Raw genomic sequence first — 21,272 nt, 5'->3', positions numbered from 1 at the left:
TTCTATCCTAACTATCCACAAAAATATACTGTACTGTTGCAAAAAGCAAAACCTTAAGGCTAAATTACCAACCCTTTCTATATCATACATAGTGGGAGGTAAACATTTTTCTCCTGATAATGTTCCATTTTCATTACACAGATATAAATATTCATGAACCCAGAAGTAAAGTTTTTATTCCAGGAATTAATAAACACATTAAAGGTCTTTAATATACATGCAACTTGAAGTTATACCAAAAAAATCCCAAGATAATTTACATGTGAAACACATCTTCTGAGAGGTGAAATAGCACTAACACCTTAAACCTTTCCATACTCGTTATTTGCTGAAGAATGAACCTCAGCCACAATAGTAATTAAAACCCCCAAATTTACCTAGCATGGATCAAAAGTAAAACACCGTGTCTGTTTATTAGTTTGCAGTTAGTGCAAATGAACTCTGCAAAACCAATTCTTGGGGTACAAAAATATTTAGATTGCTTAAGTTGCGTACCTTTACAACTACAGTATTTATGGTTTCATATGAGGGAATGTTCTCTAAGCACTGGGGCCTGGAAACTGTTGTGTACTTCAGCCAAATTATTCACAGCCTCAAACAGAGCACTTCTTTCAGGCTCATGCCTCACACGGCTGCAGATGTGTAAGTGACACTGATTTTTTGTTTTTATTTTAACTTCCTTCCAGGATATCTCTCTTGGTCTCCACTTCCTCCACCTCCTTTCTCTTCTCCTTTGTCCGGGCACCTTCTCCCATGCTCTAATCCTCCTGCAGCTAATGAGCAATAGTGGAGCATTGAAACACAAGCTGCTGCTGCTGGCACCACTCCCGTTCAGCTGTTTGGCAATAGCACAGTTCCTGCTGCTAGATTTATTTTTTTTTGAAGCTGATCCACCACTGAACAGCCGAGCAAAGCAAGGCCAGCAGCAGCCAACACACTTGAGAAACCCCGCGAGTGCCCACGTAAGGAAAGGTAGAGGGGAGACTAGGAGGATGCCTGAAGACAAGGACACTGCCTACAGACAGGCTGGCGGAGGCTGCGGTGATTTAAGCATCACATAAGTAAACGCTTCACTTCACTCAAAATAGAGCAACAGAGTTAAGCACATGAAACCACAAGTGTCTTCTCAAAGGCAAATCCCAATGAGTCACCTTCTGTGAGACAAGGAGGTAATACACCGTATACAGAAACCAAGTCAGAAATCCGAGAACTCAGTGGTGCTGACCTGGAGCTTGCAAAGTTGAGTCTTGAACAGCACAGGGAACAAAACATGGAAGCAATAGGGAATGCAAAGATCTGTACAGAAGTATGTGTGTCACTGTGCATACATCTACTTTGTATTTTAACGATTTAGAGATTCTAATTCTGAAGAAATCTTAATAACATGTAATTTTGTGGTCACTGGAAGCATATTGATTCGGCATTCAATATAAGCTAGCCATATATCTTCATTACAGTTTCACAATGTAACTGAAATCCCAAATCATTTCTAAACAGAGTATTTTTCACCTGAGGGTGACATATACTTTTTCCCCACAGAAAGATGAGCAGGACCCAGGAAAGAACAAAACAAAGCCAGTTCTCTTAAAGGAAGGTTTTTTTAAAAGAAAGAAACCGTGATGTCAGGCTGATAAAACTCTATATATGCAATGCTCACCTGTGCCTCTGGAGGGCCCCCTTCATCTCTAATCAGCAGCAGATAGCTTTGTCCATCAACTACTATCTCTTTCTTGAATCTCCCACCTGTCACACAAAGTAACTCATTACAGAACAGAAAAGGCAAAAATTACAAAATAGAAAAAGGCTTCGCTTGTGGAAAAAAGGTGTCCTTAAGATCTTTCACAAATGCATGAACTACTGTGAATGTAAGTTAAGTTCATATGCATATCATATGCATAGAGATTACTTAAGAAATAAGACACATACTTTAAGAATAAGGCTTATGTGGAAAAAAGCCAACAATTGCATTACAAACACTAACTCCCATGTTAGGTGTACTTGGTTTTGATACATACAGTTAAAAGACAGTCGCCTTTGTTTATATAATGGTAAGAAATGTATCTCAAAGGCAAACATGGGACAGTTGCATACAAACAATATCACGTATTACAACTAAAATAAATTTCCTGTGTGTCTTAGCATTTCCTCAAGAGAAGCCCAGTTCTTACAGCACACATGTAATGTTATGAAAATGATACTTCTATATTCACAAACCACAGTTAGGGGAAATACTAGACACATGTTAGACAAAAAGAACTACAATGGTGGTACCTCTGTAGAGATGTACTGAACTAACAGAGAATGTTGTGCCACTTACTAGCAAGATGAATTAAAGACCTGTTTTGGAGATCTAAATAAAAAGAGCAGAGTCACAGCCTTCAGCCAAATTCTATTCCTGATCCTATTATTTCAGAGAGATGTAGAATATTGAATGCTTGGGAAGACCAAAGACCTGGCACCAAACATAAGAAACCAAACCAGGGTGCACAGCTGCCCCATTACCTTCTCTCTCCACTGGCCTCACGGGACTTCAAGCGTGACCCAAGAGCAGAATTGGGATTGCTTTCCTTTGGGGTTAAGCATATTACGGGCATCCTGCTGTGTCTCATGACAGTCTTCAGATAATGACAAATCACAGTTAGGGTTTCTGGTGTGACCAAGCCTAAGCCAGGATTAGCAAACTTGGCCTGCCTAAGTTGGGTTGCATTTAGGCTCCTCTCCCGGAAGCAAAAGCACTCTTATCTCTGCACCTAAGCCACAAAGCCCCCAAGGCCTCCACGTTTAGCATTGTCCAACCACCTCACATCTGAACTTACCAGACTAAGATAAAACATATCTACTGACACACGCTAAACTTCTTTCTTCACCCCCCTTTTTTTAAACTGGAATTATTTCCAGTTTGAACCCTATTTCCCAACTACACTTACTTCAAAACTTGTCGTACCATCAAAACCAATGCATTTAAACACATGACAGATGAGTGAACAACTATGACTTGTTCTCCCAACAAGCTCTCTAAGAAATAAGTCAGCACATACAGGCTAACACTGACCCTCAAAACATTTGCACAAAAATTGCTAGCCTTGGGGAAACAAACCAGCTTAGACCCACCATTCCCCCAGCCCAACCATTACAGCAGGTTTCAAATCAAGATCACTGAACAGTTCAGCTATGTGCAATATTTAAGCATGCTTAAACACATTTCATGTTTAATAAAAGACAGAAGAACAGGGGGTTTTGTTTGTGGTTTTGGTGCTGCTGTTTTTGTCAGGGGGTTGGGGGTATTTTGGTTTTGTTTAATTTTCTTTATAAACCTACCCTGTTATGAACAGCTTAGCAGTACCAAACATGCAACAATTAAGACTAGCACATTTCTGTTTGTTTAATTGCACAGGAGTAGAAGAGCTATGTATAGATTTTCATTATCTTGCTCACAAACTGGATTTCAATTTTGCCTTCAAAGATCAAGTGGCAGATCAATACATATCATTAGTGAACTTGAAAAGAATAATCAAAACCAAGCGTAAAACTTTGAAAGGAAACTAGTCTCAGCTCTCAGGAACTGTATTTCTATTAACCGGATCATTATGTCTATACATTGTCAATTAATTGTATACACTTCATAATGAAGTGTTAAATAAGATTAATTAATTAATATACAGCCCTCCAGAGAGGCTCTTTTAAGCTGTAAGTAACAATAGAAATGCAGTATATACATGATTGAAGAGTAAAAGTTCTGTGTAATTGCCATTTCCTATTTCCTTTTTTTAAACACTGAAAGTTCACACAACTAATTATAAAATACCATGAACTGAACACATTTAAGAGTCAACTCATTATTCCCTCTTGTCAATAGGACGCCTTTCAAGTCTCGCTGTATCTTCAAACAGTCCTCAGAGGTATAAAGAAGGTACAGACAAGGTGAAATAAAAAGCATAAGTAGAGAATTGAAAAAAAAAGTAATATAAAATCCATGGATGTAGTATTAAAATGTATATACACAGACCACAAATGGGAGCACTAAGAGATTTATTCTTGACAGCCACTTCAGGGTCACTAAAGATTTTGTCTGCGGGAGCAGGTTGGAGAAGTGTACCATATTTAACAAATCTAGTATAGAGTTATCCAACAGCTCTCTTCCTATACAAATCCACATTAAGTGACCAGCTTGTATACCTGTTCCTTGCCCTCCCCAAAAACACTGTGCTTGGAGCTCAGTAGAATGATACTGTATTTTTATTTCCAGAATTAAATTCAAATCTTGACATGCTGTACCACTTTACCACGGTCTGTCACACTAGAAGAACAATGCAGCAGTCAAGAAGCACACAGTCAATTTAAATCTATTCAAGTGGCTTCTTTACCCTTAAAAATTGAGTATGCTCATTATCTGGAATATGCACTAGTTCCTTGCACACCCCTCATGCATTCATTTTTGTTTGGGTTTAGGTGTTTCACAATATATAGTTTAAATCTAATAACCCCCAGAACCAAAATATTTAAAAGAATGCCCTGCATTTCCAACCTGTAATAAGCATTTCAAACCAAATCTGAAGATCAGGAAATGTAACAGCAGACTCACGCCCATTCCCCAAATAAGAATTATTTTATGGAAATTTGAGATCAAAGCAGGATGCATCCCTATTAACTTATGTTTCTACACCATTAAAGAGCCCTTATCATGAGCACATCCTAACATTAGGTACTACACAGGACAGAGATTGAGAAAACCTACCTCAATATCAAGAATTTACACAAACAGAAGTATAAACACTGGAGAATACACAGACTTCTGCCAGCATATTAAACCAAGGCTATGTGGTTCTACTGTAGATATCTGTGGTCCTAAGATTAAGGCAAAAAAATAAACTGATTCTGCCTTTGACCTGACGAGCCCTGACATGACCCATCTCCAGGTCGGGCAAGTAAAAGCAGTGCAAGGGTAGTAAGTTTGGGGTGGTTCGACCTGGACAGCACTGCACTAGTTATGTTTTTAAAAATACATCTTTGGAGTTTGTCAAGGATTCACAGGGCCATCGGGAAAGAGGAATTAGAGAGATTAGCCAGTTCGAATACTGAACTACCGCAACCTGTCAAAGAAGTCAAGAAGTCTCCCATGGCTACAAAATACCACTGTATTTTTCTAAATATATACAGATATATGATGGAGCCACAAAATACCGTCTAAACTGATGACACTGAAAACAAAGAAATGACCTTCTTAATTTAAAGAACGCGTTCAAAAAACCACAGCACTAGTCCCAAGACAGGTAGCTAGCTTTGTTCTAGTCCCATCAGTATTATGACACATGCAGCTTTTTAATGAGGGAAATTCTCAACTCCCATATGTACCTGCCAAAGGAGATCATTGAAAGAGAAGGACTGGCAGCCTGGACCACAGCTCTGAAGGACGGAGTGATCGCTCCTGCTATGTCCTAAGCGGCATGTCAAAGCACAAAGATGCTAGAATGCAAGACATGCAATCAACAGCTGAACTACATTTACTTGCATAAAGTAATGCAAGTAAATCCCTACCCCATCTCTAAAGCCATATAAAAGATATGCCAGTGAATACCTAAATAACACTCTACAGCCAGACAGATGGCACTGGAAAATGTTTTCATGAAATGTCACAGCAATTTTATAAAAACAAATTATTGAAACTGTGTGGAAGCTTTAGTATGGAAGGATTTTGATATGTGATTTATTTATTTTCTCTAAAACTCTGTGTTTATAAATCACTGCATTATTCCCAGTTTTCCAGGGCAAGATCATTATCAATTCACAGACTCATTTTCAGACACATACAACATTTCGCATAAGGCAGCAAACAATTACTCGTGCGTACAAAACACACACAATACCCACCAGAAGATATAGTGCAGTGCTTCTGATGCAACCCATAAAACCACCCACTCTCTTCTGTGCATTAGGCCAGATTCCTGCTACAAAATATTCCAGATAAAAATACAGCTTTGACCAACATAAAGGTAAATAAATTCTGTGTGTCAGCCATTTACAACCATGGCTAAAGACCCAGCACAAGTCAGAATACCAGGCTGAGGGAATCAACAAAAGCTTCCTAATCTCATTGCTATGCACGTCATTCTAGAAAGGTTAGTGCTTTGGATCAGCAGTCGTACCAAACTGTCCTTCAGTAAAAACTAACACTAATTTTAAATACCGCACACATCTGTAATCAAAAGGTGCTCTATATTGCAAAAGCTTCATATTACATAGGGAATTCCATGGATGAAGGTTTTCATCCAGCTATGAAAGCCTGGATGCCTCTTCCTCTAGCTGATAGCTGTTTCACTGCATAATCGTTCATCGAAGCAACCGCTGATTTTCACACTGTATCCCCAGGCTCAACTGCATTCGCCAGGCTCTTTATTCAAGCAAATTGCCACGGGGATGAAGTTATTTGGCCATATGAGAAAGATAAATTCAGGGGGGCTGGCCACATGACAAACCCATGCAGCAGCTGAATGTCTACCACAACCACAGGGGCAGGGCAGGCAAGAAAGGAAAGACAGAAGGTAAGACTGAATCAACCATTAAAACCTCTATTTTGTATTTCCAATGACATGTGAATTTTGACAACAGCGGTCAGTTGTCTTACACATACAGATTCTCTTTACTTTTTGTCTTAAGATGGAAAAGACAGTGCCAAGAATCTGGCTCCTCTTCAGGGAAACATGTTAAAAAGTCATTTATTCCCTCCAATCATACATACATCATTTCAGGACCAAATATATGAAATTGCTGGTTAAGCTCAGAAAAAAGAAATGCTTGCAAGATCTTCTGCAACGAAGCAGAAGCGCTAAAGAATGACAACTGCAACAGCCCAGTAAACCAATGCCACTGTTGCAGTTCACCGTTACCCAGAATTTTTATTTAAATAAACTACTTCAAAAATGTTTTTCTCCGCATTTCCCAAGTAAGCATATTATTACACAAGAAGCATTAAAACAAAATTTTCACCAAATCAAGTCATGCTCAGTGCTTGATGCCAATTCATATTGGTATTAGCAGCAAAGAAGCTATCACAAACTATCATTCAGCCGCATGTAAAGTTAGCTTTTGGGTATTTCCTTAATACAAATATTGTGCTAAACAATACTTCAGAAACTAAATGTGGTTGAGCTGGGTTGAGTGTATAACCACAGAAGTGCAAAGATTGGGGAACCATTGCTCTCGCACAAGACTATAGCCACAAGCAGATAACTGCACCAGCTTCCCAACAAAGTACCTAGGTAAAAAACCCAAAAACCAACAAAGCAACCTAGACTGAGTTTTTCAAAACCCACCATCTGCTTCTCTCAACAGGTTTATGATATATTTTAGGAAATACATGGATCAAATCATGGGCTAGAATATTAGGGTTCTCCTTGAAGTATCAAGCCATACTCAATTAAAGCAAGGTACACCAACAGGTACCATGTATGATATAATATTATTACATCATACTGTCCTGGTTTCAGCAGGGATAGAGTTAATTTCCTTCCTAGTAGCTGGTACAGTGCTGTGCTCTGGATTTAGGGTGAGAACAATGTTGATAACACATTGATGTTTTCAGTTGTTGCTAGGTAGTGTTTATACTAGTCAAGGACTTTCCAACTTCCCATGCTCTACCAACTGAGAAGGCTGGAGGAACACAAGAAGCTGGGAGGGGGCACAGCCAGGACAGCTGACCCAAACTGGCCAATGGGATATCCCATACCATGTGACATTCCATACCATGTGACATCATGCTCAGTATATAAAAGCTGGGGGAAGAAGAAGGAAGGGGGGAATGTTTGGAGTAGTGCTGTTTGTCTTCCCAAGTCACTGTTACGCGTGAGGGAGCCCTGCTTTCCTGGAGATGGCTGAACATCTGCCTGCCGATGGGAAGTAGTGAATTAATTCCTTTGTTTTGCTTTGCTTGCGTGCGTGACTGTTGCTCTACCTATTAAACTGTTTTTATCTCAACCCACGAGTTTTCTCACTTTTACCCTTCCAATTCTCTCCCCCATCCCACTGGTGGGGGGGTGAGCGAGCGGCTGCGTGGTGCTCAGTTGCCAACTGGGGTTAAACCACGACACATACAATCTTATTACATAAGAACTGGCAAGGAAGCACTAATATATGATCTTGTAATTCCATGAAAAGAAGGTTATGCAATTTTAGCAGCAGCTGCAATGACATTTAACAACTTAATTTTGAGATACATTCATTGACATATTTGCAGTGCTTCTACAGAAGGCCAGAACTGATGGGTCCACAAAACCTGGTGGTGATTTGGATGGAGATCAACTGAATTTTAAGTTTTTAAGTGTTCAGGAAAATACAGCTTACCCTTAAAAAAAAAAAAGTACTAGCTAATCAAGTTGCATAGAATCAGAGACCATAATTAATGCCATTTAATATGGTTAGATAGAAAATGGAGAGGCAGGGGCTTCATCTTGAGGACAAATAGAGGCAGTTATGTTGAATTACATTTTTGCAAAGGTCTATGGTCTCATTTCCAAGTAGCAGAAAATTTAACAGATAGAGTAGTGCAGTCCTGAACTGCCTGACTGGGACTGAAAATTAAGCAAATAAGGAACAGGGTGACATCTTGCTGCAACCCACTCTTGGCTCAACACCAACCAACTAGAATGAAATATACAGCAGTTGCTTCCATTAACTTTAAACAGTTGCCAGCATCTAAAGAAAAAAAAAAATGGTGGTGCTTTACAGACCAGCCTGGGAAGAGCATTTACTCGAGCCAGCCACACGTTATTACACACAAATGCAGTTATTAGACATTTGGGTGCAGGGAGGGAACGCTTCCACAGCAGATTCTCTCTCTGTTACAGGAACTTGGCAAAAGGAAAAGGAGAAGCCAGAAGTACAGTAAACAGGCTAAGTTTACTTACAACCATCCAATGTTGTATTTCAGACAGAAAAAGAAGAAAATTATCAATTAACCACCAAGATAAAGGAGTAAAAAAAGAGCCTCTGAGCAATTAAGTTTCCTTCACTACATGGAGACAGGACTTGGAGAAGAGTAGTACATGTTGTATTTTCACTAAAGCTTCTGACAGTCAGTGGCATACTGCTTGTAAGCGAATTGAAGCAGCCCAGTCTTAATAAAATTACTGTCATGTGAGTGCAGACGTAGAGGTAAGCCACATTTGGTACTCACCAAATGACTCATCTTAAAACAAGTATGCTACCAATGCAAGTTTCTGCAGGAGTTTCAAGTCTCATGCAAGTATTTTATTAATAACCTAGAAGATGGAAATAACAGGCTATTTAATTTCTAGATAACGATGCAGGAAGGACTGCAATTATATTAGAAAATTAGGTTGTACTTCAACATGACCATAACACGTTAGAAAAATAAGAGTGGAAAAAACAAAGGAAGCATCATAGGGACAAATGTAGAGTCTTCCACCTAAGCAGGACCAACCAGCTGCAGAAACACGGGGTAGGATGGCAAACCACTGGCACTGCAGACAAGCAGCTGTGAATTCCTGTGGAGTGCAGACAAGCAAGATAGCTTGTCCTAGCCTTCATGTCACCAGCAGCTTACAAAGCCTCAGCAAGAACTCCCTATATCGCTCTGGGTAGGGCATTACACAGAAGATAAGGACTGAATTAAAAGAGCTCACAAGCACTTGGCCAAAAAACCCCAAAATCTGCCTAGAAAATACACACTAAGAAAAATAAGCGTATGAACTGTGGTTATGTAAGAGAACAGACTAGGAAGAGACAAGAGGTGAGGGTTCTTACTAAGAAATAATCTGCTGATCCCATTTTAGGGCAAGGGAAAAACCTTTACCCTTTATTCAGTTCCTGTTTTATTACGATCCCAGGTAAACAGGCAAAAGCATCCAGTGGAAGTAGACATACAAAGCTCTACTCAAGAGTCACCAAAATTCTAGGTATAAACCTTGGGATCTACAGTCCAGCGGCAAAGCTGATAAGCAGAATGGGATTCTGGAAAGCACACACTGCCAATATGCATTTTAGAACGGTTTGCTCTCAGAGCATTTAAAATCTTGCATGATTTCACTCTCCTGGCTGGAAGCATCCCTGTACCTCAGGGTACCCAGTTTAGAACATAATCGGTATCTGATTAGCTGTTTGACAAATGAGAGCATCTACTCAACTATTAAAAAATGTGTTTAGGTAATACTGAAGTATATGACACAGCAGAAATAGTACCATACAGACCTTAACATTTAGCATTACCGACAAAAGTATTCATATTTAAAGCAACACACTGATTTTTAGCAAATGCACCAGAATTACACCTGTCACGCTACACTTGCCTGGAAAGAATCTATAGCTGTCTTTCCTCCTAAGAAAGGCACAACACCAACCTATATATGATTTTTAAATACAATAAATAGGTTTGAGATTTTAATACTGTTCATGGTTCTAGCGTGAATTTGCAAAATTCTGAAACGTTTTCTGCAAAGTGATAAAGTACCTGTGCCCTGCATGTAAGCGCTCACATCTCCGAAATCACTCCACAAACAAGATATTAGGCAACCATCAATTCAACGTGATGAAGTAACACATTTATCTGACATCTACTGCACATAAATATACAAAAATTTTGGCACTGAGCAAATAAAAGCTGAATACATTACATGTTGTAAGTATGCCCTTTTTCATAGTTCATTCACGTGAAAAAACATTTCTGACAGTTTAAAGGGGAGGAAAATAACCAGTAGGAACCTGTGAGGAACCTCCTCCTCCTCTGACAGTCACCCAGATCCCTTATATTCACCCCAACGTCCCGAGCGTCAGGAGTCTCTTGCAGCCACACTTACAATTGCAACACCTGCAGGACTTTCTCTGTACACTGAATCCTGTGATTACAATCTGAAAGTATTTTAAGATTCCTGCACTGCTGCTTCTGTTCCTTGTATTTGGCATTCTCTCCAGCACCATACTCTCTTCACTTCGCACAGCTTTATTTAAATCTCATCAGGGCACAACTATGAATGTCAAATATTCGAGCTTAATCAGACAGTAAAACTCTTCAAAGGAACATGCTCAGGTATTTTAAAAGCTATGCCTTATTAAGTATTAAAATGGAAAAGAAAAAAGGTACTTGTAAATTTACAGGGGTGTGACCAGCACACCCTGGTCAGCATAACTAGCACCATTTTATAAGGCAAACGGCCATATACAGTGCTGTCATCATCCTGCCTAGGACCCCTAAAAGAACCTTTCTGACCTCATAGTGTGTTGTGGTTTAACCTCAGCCGGCAACTGAGCACCACGCAGCCGCTCGCTCACTCCCCCCACAGTGGGATGGGGGAGAGAATCGGAAGGGTAAAAGTGAGAAAACTCCTGGGTTGAGATAAAGACAGTTTAATAGGTAAAGCAAAAGCCACGCACGCAAGCAAAGCAAAACAAGGAATTCATTCACTACTTCCCATGGGCAGGCAGGTGTTCAGCCATCTCCAGGAAAGCAGGGCTCCATCACGCGTAACGGTGACTTGGGAAGACAAACGCCACCACTCCAAACGTCCCCCCCTTCCTTCTTCTTCCCCCAGCTTTATATACTGAGCATGACATCACATGGTATGGAACGTCCCTTTGGCCAGTTTGGGTCAGCTGTCCCGGCTGTGCCCCCTCCCAGCTTCTTGTGCACCCCCAGCCCTCTCAGTCAGTAGAGCATGGGAAGCTGGAAAGTCCTTGGCTAGTGTAAGCACTGCTTAGCAACAACTAAAACATCAGTGTGTTATCAACACTGTTCTCACCCTAAGTCCAAAACACAGCACTGTCCCAGCTACTAGGAAGGAAATTAACTCTATCCCTGCCGAAACCAGGACATAGTGTCAGGTGACAAGGGCCTACAATTAAACTAATGGTTCAGTTTCTACTAATAAGATAGGAAATCAGGCACATATGACAGCTTTTTTTATTATTACTTGTTTTTTTACTATTTTATTTATTTTATGGACAGCAGGTGCAGACAGTTGCTTACACACGTCACACCCACTAACTGTATATACGCTACAAATCTAATTTTAAAGGCTTTTTATCAAGCCAGCTGGAGACAAACAAAAACCAAACAGCAGCAATCAACTTCTTTGGGCAGGATGTGATACTACTTTAGTACACTCCTACCTGTTTCCATCACCAGTCTTTGAGTTTAAAAAGTTTACACCCCAAAACACCACTTTCCAAACAAATTTCCTTACAAAATTAGCTCTATGACTTAAAATACCATAGCTCTTTTTTACTGCAGTTCCTTAAAAATTTTTTTTATCACACATTTAATCTTCCAGACACTAACTCATTCAGCCAGATATTCACACACCTTCTACCTTTCAATCTAACATAAAAAATCATCTCCTGCCAACATCTGCTCAAAACTTCTGTAAGTTCAACTTTACAAGCTTCCAATATAATTTTAAAGATCTTACCATACCTGCTAACAAACCCCAAGACAAACCAAAAACTTAACTCCTATAAGCATAGAAGCATAGATTTCAGGCTTTTTTTCCCCTCCTCTCTTTTTTTAAATATCCCTTCACTTTTTATACTTAGTTTATAGCCAGCTTCTATAGTATCTGTCCTTTCATTACAGTATTACATTACAAATAGTAACCCTGAAGTTAAAATTGGACTTAGCTAGCTGTGATTATACTATAATCTGTCTGAACACACAAAAAAATCATACTGAGATCTGCTAAGGAAACCCAGACAAAGCAACTATCATACTTTTTTTTTTTTATAATTACCTCCCAAAATATTCCAATTCAAATATGACAACAGAATGGTCATTATATAATAGCATACCATATCTTAAGGGTTAGGAAAAATCTATTTTCCTTCTGTATTTCACTGAACACCTTTCATATTAGTATCACTCAGAGCCAAGGGGGAGTGGGAAGGAGAAAAGAGAATGACAGTACTAAAGTAAATTACAAGTTTTTTCAGAGGGATGTTACCCAAATGCCAAGTGGCAGCCCTAGAAATATACATGGAAAGTTTTAAAATAAGCAGCATTGAGGAAAGCAGGTTGCCTGTTTAAAAGTCTCACTCAGAAGGAAAGCCAGATCATGCGAGTCAGGAGCTAAGCTGATCCACTCTCCCTCCATCCCTTTTTCCTCCTTTTCCCCCAACACGTAAAGTTAATGGAGCAGGGGCAGCTCCGCACCTCCTGCGGAACAACCTGCCTTTCCAGCAGGGTCGTGAAAGTGGAGTGCAGTCAATCACTTAGCCAAGATACAATCTTGCCATCCTGCAAGGTGGAAGGCCCTTGTCATTCCTAAAACATGTAGAAAACCTACTGACGACCTGCTATAGCAGCAAATTAAAAAAAAAAACAAAAAAAAACTGTTGAGAATTAAACATATTGTGAATAAAATCAGCTAACTACTATGCCCTACTTTTTGATACAACCCTCCAAAACAAGGTAAGATTAAATGGAAGGGGGAAAAAAACCCCACCAATAAGAAATCAAATACAAGCTGAAAAAGAAATATGTTTAAAGAACATGTTTAAATTCTGCTTTAAGACTGAGAGCTAAACACTGGGCTAACTTGATTTACAAATACAACCAGAACTAATATTTGAAAAAAAGTGGAAGGCAGGCCCTTCTTCCAGCAACAGAAACTTCAAACTAGCTTTTGACTCAACAGCAGCAGAAAGCAAAGAGCACTGGAGACTTAAGAGTCACTTTTATTACTATTACTATTAAGAGCCTAAAGTTGTAGTAGCAGCTATAAATCCGAATTATGGTTTTTACCTGGGACACAACCTTCAGGGGAGCCTGTTACAAGAAGGGCACAAATCCTACAGACATTAGTTGTCAAAGTCTTTGAGTATTCAAGGTGCAACGTGTTAAAGACATCTTAAAGATGAGTCGATCCTCAAGGCACACAACCAAAAAGGTAAGTCCCTTCTAGAAAACTGCTTCTTCAGCACCTTCTCCCCAAGAAAAGAACAAATACTTAACTTCTTCGTTTAATTAACATAGATCCTTGTTTGTGCAACACTTTAAACAGTAGCCAGCTTGACAGCTAGAACAGAGAGGTTTTCAAAGAATTCGCTAAACCACACAGCCAGTCTCAGGGGGACGAGGAGAGGGTAGGACTGGAGAGGGGAGATTGCAGAATACATAAACACACTCTTTTATGCTAAGCCTGAAAGGCTCCAAAAGCCCAAGAGAGCCAACTGCAGCAATACTTTAAAATGATCAAAAAAGACAAGTGTTGTTTTATATCTGGATGTCAGCATGAAATGCCAAATAAAAATAATCAGCTGATAGTATTGTAACAAAACAGAAGACAAAGAACTGAAAGGAGATAATTTTGAAACACATGTCTCAAGTCATCATTGTCTCCTACACACAACACAGCGTTTGTCTGCATTTTCACAGACAAAAAAAAAAGTACTCTGATAGCTTCTGCTGCCCCACAAAGTGCTGTGAAAAGCCTGTGAAACACTGCACCGAGGATTTGAATTCAACATGGAAAATTTCAGCTTCCCTATGTTTTGTGGCTCAAATGCTGTAATGGATGCAATATCCAGCTCCTTCAAAGGAACTAGACTCTAAGGTTCACGTTGCTTTTTTGAACTCACATGCACTTGTAATTCTTCTAAAATCTCCCTGTATAAGCTGTGTAGATTTTTCAGATGTATGGTGATGATTTTATGGAATTCCAGGAAACCACGAGTGAAAAAGCATGAAATTCTATTTTTAAAGAAAAGCATGAAAGTACATATTCAGAGGACAAATTTCTCCGCTATTCATTTACATTTCAGCCGGCCTGCTCACCAAAAACAGAACACACAGATTAGTCTGGGACAGAGCCTCTTCTTTTACTCATGAAAGATAAAAATTGGTTGTTTAGTAAATATGGCCTCCAGATTCCTACATATTTGAAAAAAAATTAACTAGATAAAAATAGCTAATAGCTTCTGTGAAGAGATTTGCAACCTTAGGAACCTAATTGTTCACAGAAGAAAGAATTACATTTTTAGCTTGCACATGAATCATGGGAAGAAGGGGACAAGAATCACTATCTTACAGAAGGAAAATGTTGTCCAATTCTGCTGCAGCTCCCATGTTCCAGTCAACCTGAAACACCAAACTGTGATCCCCATCTCACTGTTAAATCTCCCAGCACATCCAGGTATAAAAAATGTCAAAACATGGTATTCCTTTCCTGCCTTGCTTGTCTGAACACTTAATTTAACATAATGCAAGCAAAGAAGAATCTTTTTTTTTTTTCCCCAGGAGAACAAGCTCCATTCTTGGTTTCATCTCAGAGCCCAGCAACTGAAGCATTAGACCTTTTCCATGAATGAACGGGAAGGTTATCTAGGTTAATAGATTATGCTTGAACTTTTTGTATACGTATTTTTTAAGAGTCTATGTCCAGACAAAAATCTCATGAGGGGATGCTGAACAAAAGCAGCTGAAATTTTAAAGTAGTCTTTCTCAATCTTCCTTGCATAATTACACTCTGCTGAAGTAGCATGATATGGAAATAGTTACTAGATAGAAATAGAAAAACACGGACATGCATCTCCTAATATGAAATTTCTACATGTTTTGGTAACAGGCTAGAAACTTACTTTCATAGTAACCTCATCACATTGCGGCTTTTTTAAAGGGAAGGCTGAAGGTGACACTTGGTTAGTACTTAAATAATAAACATTAAGTTTTAGGACCATGCCTGTTACTCAAGTGATACACTGTTCATTGTAGGTAATGAAAAAGTTCATCAGTGGAGGCTGTTACAGTATAAAGTTATCTTTAGGTCAAGTTTGGAAAGAAAGCAAATGATCACATTCGCTGGAAAGCAAGATTTCTGGAGAGCACATTAAGGTTTTTCTCTATAGTGCTTACTGGGGGAACATATTTATCGTAGCCCATAACACCTAAGAGACCTCTAACTGAAATTAAGTGGCACTTGAAATTTGATGCATCTTATCCTTTAGTGACAGACTAAAGGCTCCAGTGCGGTGGTACTCTGCTGGGCTCGCAGCTCACACCTGGGATGCAGTGGAGGCAGTGCTACAAAACCTAAGTGCTAAACAAACCGCCCTGCCTCACTCACGCTACAGCGTGGCAACAGTCACAATACATCAACTGCAATAAAACACCCAATGCAATTGCTTTCAACCCATTCTACCAATGAGAAAAAAAACTAAAACAGGCTACAATTACAAAAAGGAAATGGGAAAGAAGAAATCGAAGGCAATTGAATAACCTTGTATGATAAGGAATAAAAAAATCCATAGATAAAAAAATTAGAGCAGTAAAAAAGATACCTATTAGTGGCTAAAATAACTCTCTGTAAGGGCTCCCAATGCCTTTCTTTTAGCACTGTGTACTACAAGGGAAGCCTAAGGATTATCAACCTAGACAATGGGAAATAGACAACATTGCAAAGATTTACATCCTATATTTCCATTTATATTATATTCATAAGTGCTTCCACACACAGATACGTGACATCTCCACCACTGCAACAGCTATTTGCTCTCCCAAGTCAGGGTGCTGGACTGCCTTCATGCTTTTGAGAGCAAAAAAATGTTTTTTTTTTTTGTGGGATATCTTAAATATACCCAAACGTTTAGTTATTAACCTACTTAAAACGTTTGTCCCTCATTTGAATGCCAAAGTAGAGCAGATTGCCACTAGATAATCATCAATACCTCTTTTGCTGCTAGTTTTTGGAGAAGTTACCAATTTCAGGAAAGAAGTTATACTTCAAGTTACTTTCAAGCCAGTCTCCTAAGCATATATTACACTGGAGACCTGCGCCCTTAGAACTTTTTCAAAAGTTACCAAAGATACAGCCAAACCAGTTGCTACAGCTCTTGCAACAGCTTTCTCCCTTCAGTTGTACTGTATAGCCACAGGTGCCACTACCTTAATTCTGTTTCCTCAGGAGGGAACCTGCTTCCTTCTTAGCTCTCACTTCAACTGTTCTGCATCTTCAAATTTAAGGGGATTTTGTTAACATGACCTGGATTTTGTTAACACGACCTCAGCTCCCCTTCTTGGTTTTCTTAAACACAAGATATACTGGACAGATTTAGCAGTTCATGTTCACATCAGCTGTCTGTTCTAGCATCTCACTTTACTGTGGCAGTGGGGTGGGAGACAAAAATAAACCTCCTTTTTCCTCATCCCAGCTGAGACACCTTGGACCACAACTCATCTGCCTTTTTTTTTTTTTAAATTAGGCTCACTGGAAAAAAAATCGGAAATAATCATACATGAATTAAGGTATTCAGACACACCAGAGATGTGCAAAAGCCTTTAAGTCATGTTTAACGCCTCCATGGCTTTTTGGAAACAAAAACCCAAACAGTAACAGAATACTCCTGACACTCACTGTTCCTGTAAACTTCAATTCACCTTGGTCTGCAAAGTACTTGGTCTCAAATTCCATGTGCACCATGTTTCATTTTGTTTCTACGGGTAGAATTAAATTTTAGACAGGAGAAAAAAGATACCAGGTTGCATGCATCTTACTTCTTGTTTCAGCTGTGTAAAAAACCCAGCACACTGTTTAGTAGTAGTTTTTCTTCCAGTCACTTGGAAGGTTCTTAGAAGATCACAAATCACTAAAATACCCTATTTCCCATCACTTCCTTGTCATATCATCACAGAAAAAAAATTGCAAGTGCCAGTCTACTGAAATTCCCACTTGTATAATACATAATTTCTTTTCTTACATCAAAATACATTTGATTTAAAAATGTGTCACACAGGAGTATAGCTATGTGCATGTTAAATAGGCAAAAAGAGAGTCTAAAAGTCAATTTTCTTCCCAAGACAGAGTTATTCTTTGAGAAAACAAAGGTTTCCATGTTACAATCACACTAGAGACTAAAATTAATTTTGAACAGAAATAAAAGTTGGGCCAGACAATGAGAGAAAACTGCTTTACACTTTAGTGTGATATGATTCCTCTTCTTGGTGGGGAGGTGATGTCAGGCAGCAAGAGAAATACCTCATCTTAAAGAAAAGAACTGAAGGAAACATGAAGCCATCTTTATATACTTAAGATTCATTTACTGGAATGCTGAAGCTACCTTAAAGGCCTACAGGAGATCCAGCACTTGTCTAATTCAGGGCAGGTTTCATAGCAATTGTAGCAATTTAGAAGGCAAAGGATAGCAGAAATAGCGGTCCCTGGTCGTAATCACCATTTTCACATGAAGTATGCATCCATCATTTTACCAATTAGATGCTAATTATACGATACCTGATAAATTTTGCTGTTAGCAAGCCATTCGAAGTCAGTAAACTTTGTTTTTTCTTAAATAGTCAAGCATCTGACACCTTAACATCTGATATACACACTATTCTTTATCCAATTTAGCAATCTGGCACATTTACAATACCTCAGAAAAGGAAAAGAGGAAGATCTGCATTGGTCTCCAATATAAAGGCTTACCCTTAGTCTCAATTTATCAAAACCTATGTTCCCATGCAGAATATAAAAATCAAAAGTCCCGCACCGCAATGCAACAGAACCATCTGCACTGGTGCTGTATTTTCCATACAACAGCAGCATATGGGCTTAGCTTGGATGAGAAAGAAATAAAACACTAACAAATCACTACTACAGATGTTTACTAAGGATAGTTTATAGGGGTTGAATTTCCTTTAATACTAACTTGATTAGAAATCTTGACCCTATCCCTTACAAGGTGAATTAGAGCTCTTAATTATTCCAGTTCTTCTACTGTTAATGAAATGGAATGGTGTCATTAGTGAGGCCTGTCAGCTATACTTATGTGCAAAGAAATTATTTGACACTGCTTTTGTAACCTAATCCTTTCAGGAAAACCAGTCAGAACATCACTCAAGTACTGTAAATAAAAATCCTTGAAGACAAAGAGGACAGATGGCAACACTCGCAAGGAACACCATCTAAAATATTCATAGTTTAGGAGAAGAGGACTGTTAATCCTGCGAATAATCAATACATTTGAATCTTTAAAAAAAGAAAAAACAAACACAACAAACCCAAAATATTTTCTGTTCATAAAATGAGCAGAGAGATGTGTAGAGATACTCATTTTTGCTGAAGACTTCTTGTATTCAGTGGTTCTACATACTACATAACCATTTCTCACTATCAGCATCCAGAAGCAGCAGGCATAAATGTGATCTACGTGCAGTTTTGTTGCAAGGCTCAGTTATCACCCCATCAGTCCTAGCTACAAAGCAGCAAAAACATTTAAGGCACGCTTATAAACTGTAAGACTTCATTGTTACTGCAATTACACAAGAAAAAGCCTTGTCCATCCCTCCCTTTCCCCCTCCTCCCATTTTATCTACAATTTGAGACTGTTAAAATGTCAAGTACTATGCTTAATAGCTTCCTTTGCTAAGAGTTAATTTGAAACAAATGTTATCATAGATGCGTGAAGCTACAAAACTATTGCTGAAAAGACAACTACAGCAAAAGACAAAAACAGTGAGATGTACTAAAGACTTGAAATCAAAAGGAAATAAAATCAGAATGATACACAAAACAAGGGGAAAACGCTATAGTACAGAAACTGCTGTCTGTCTCTTCAAAACAAGAGCTGCCATGAAGACAATGTATAATTATTTGCTCCCAAACAACAAAAAAAGGAACCAGCCAGTAAGGAAAAGAAGGAACCAGAAATTCAGTGTCTCAGAGTTGGATTTAAAAGTTCATAAGGAGAATAAATAAAAAAAAAAAAAAATCAAAAAAGTATTTAGTGTAAGATACACCTCTATAGGGTACTATGATACTTTTGATTTCAAGCTATAAACTTGGATTAAACACTACAACGTTTTCACGTATAAATTAATTTTCTATGGCATAAGAACATTAAAAAACAAAAAAAACCCCAAACAGCTTCAAGACCAAAGATTTAATATATTAAACAAGGAACAAGTTACATCTTTAGCTTAGGCTTGTGAAGTTTTTTTACTCTCCCAACACCACAAACCAAAGGGCCCAATTCTGCAGAAATCCAGTACTACATACAGTAAACGTGGCTTTCAACAGCCAAATTGAAAGCAGCAGCGCTACTGAGAGCAGTCAATTCTTCTCAGTACAGGACTAGAAGTTTCCCATATGGACACATACTGGGTGCCGAAGTATTTAAGGATGCTAAGTAGTTATGAAAAAGCTACAATTATATTCATTGTATATACTTATCTCAGTCTGGAGAATGTTAAAGGGAAAATCTCCATGAACTTTGAAATAGCAAATCAGATTCTTTACTGATTCATTTCTGCATGATTAAAAATGAATAAAGATGTAGTTTGTGAAAAAAAAAAAAAGTGAAATTTGCATATCCACATACCTTCAGGTGATTCCTCTTGGACGTACGTGCCAGTCAGATACCGGTGTACAAGTGCAGATTTGCCACTCGCTAGGTTACCCACAATCCCCTGGAAAAAAAGGAAAAAAGTTCATCTGCAATTAATCCCTGTAAAAAGCAGAACATCAAGCAAAATCTTAATGCAGAAATAAATTCTCTGCACTTGAGGAAAAAGCCCACACAATAGAAACACTCCAAAATAGGCCAACAGATAAAGTAACTGCCAAAAAGCTAAGGCCACAGCAGAGCATATACATGACAAAATGTATAAACCAAAATCAGTTTATGTTAGTAGCACTCCTTTATTCAGCTCGCCACTAATGCTAAGTGGGAACATCAGGCAATATATAGACTTCAGGGAAGAAGCTTGAAGCTCAGAGCAAGCTTGTCACCTCTTTACTGAAAACTATAAACACATCACTAAATTCTCATACTGGAAAATGTCTCTGTAGGCTATCCACTACGTGATTCACATTGACTCGCTACTGAAGCACACATGATATATACGGCTATGGACAGACAGATCTTGGCATGTCCACTATGACATGTTGAAGTCCCTTACTTTACCAAGAGGTTTACAACTCAAACCGTCCATGCCCAAACATCTGCACTGGGAACATCTGACAACCAAACAGAAGTACTAGGAAACTCCCTGGTCTGGTACGGCCTTCTGATTACTACCCGCGATTGGTTATACAGGCTGGCAGTGATGAGATTGCAGAGAGAAGTCCAAAAGCGATCAAAAGGGATTTCAGGGCACTGGGGCGATTGGTTGAAGGATCAGGAGCACAGGTAGTGTTTTCCTCAATCCCTACAGTGGCAGGGAAGAATACTGAAAGGAGCAGGAAGACACACCTGATCAACACGTGGCTCAGGGGCTGGTGCCATCAGCGGAATTTTGGCTTTTTTGATCATGGGGAGGTTTACACGGCACCGGGCCT

At 38.9% G+C, this 21,272-nt stretch overlaps 1 protein-coding gene across 2 annotated transcripts in view; it reads right to left on the bottom strand.

Moving 5' to 3' along the window:
- The window catches only part of AGAP1 (ArfGAP with GTPase domain, ankyrin repeat and PH domain 1), a 267,477-nt gene that overhangs the window by 234,769 nt on the left and 11,436 nt on the right, over window positions 1-21,272 (bottom strand). For both annotated transcript variants that reach the window (XM_009320776.1, XM_009320777.1), the window contains exons 2-3: window positions 20,314-20,401; window positions 1,658-1,743 (exon numbers count right to left, since the gene is read on the bottom strand). In XM_009320776.1, the coding sequence (XP_009319051.1) occupies window positions 1,658-1,743; window positions 20,314-20,401 (174 nt within the window). The remainder of the gene's footprint in view (window positions 1-1,657; window positions 1,744-20,313; window positions 20,402-21,272) is intronic.

The sequence above is a fragment of the Pygoscelis adeliae genome, unplaced genomic scaffold (assembly GCF_000699105.1).
Source record: "Pygoscelis adeliae isolate BGI_AS28 unplaced genomic scaffold, ASM69910v1 Scaffold63, whole genome shotgun sequence".
Lineage (NCBI taxonomy): Eukaryota > Metazoa > Chordata > Aves > Sphenisciformes > Spheniscidae > Pygoscelis > Pygoscelis adeliae.
Note: the sequence above shows the minus strand (reverse complement) of the source record. Positions and strands in the feature narration are given on the sequence as shown.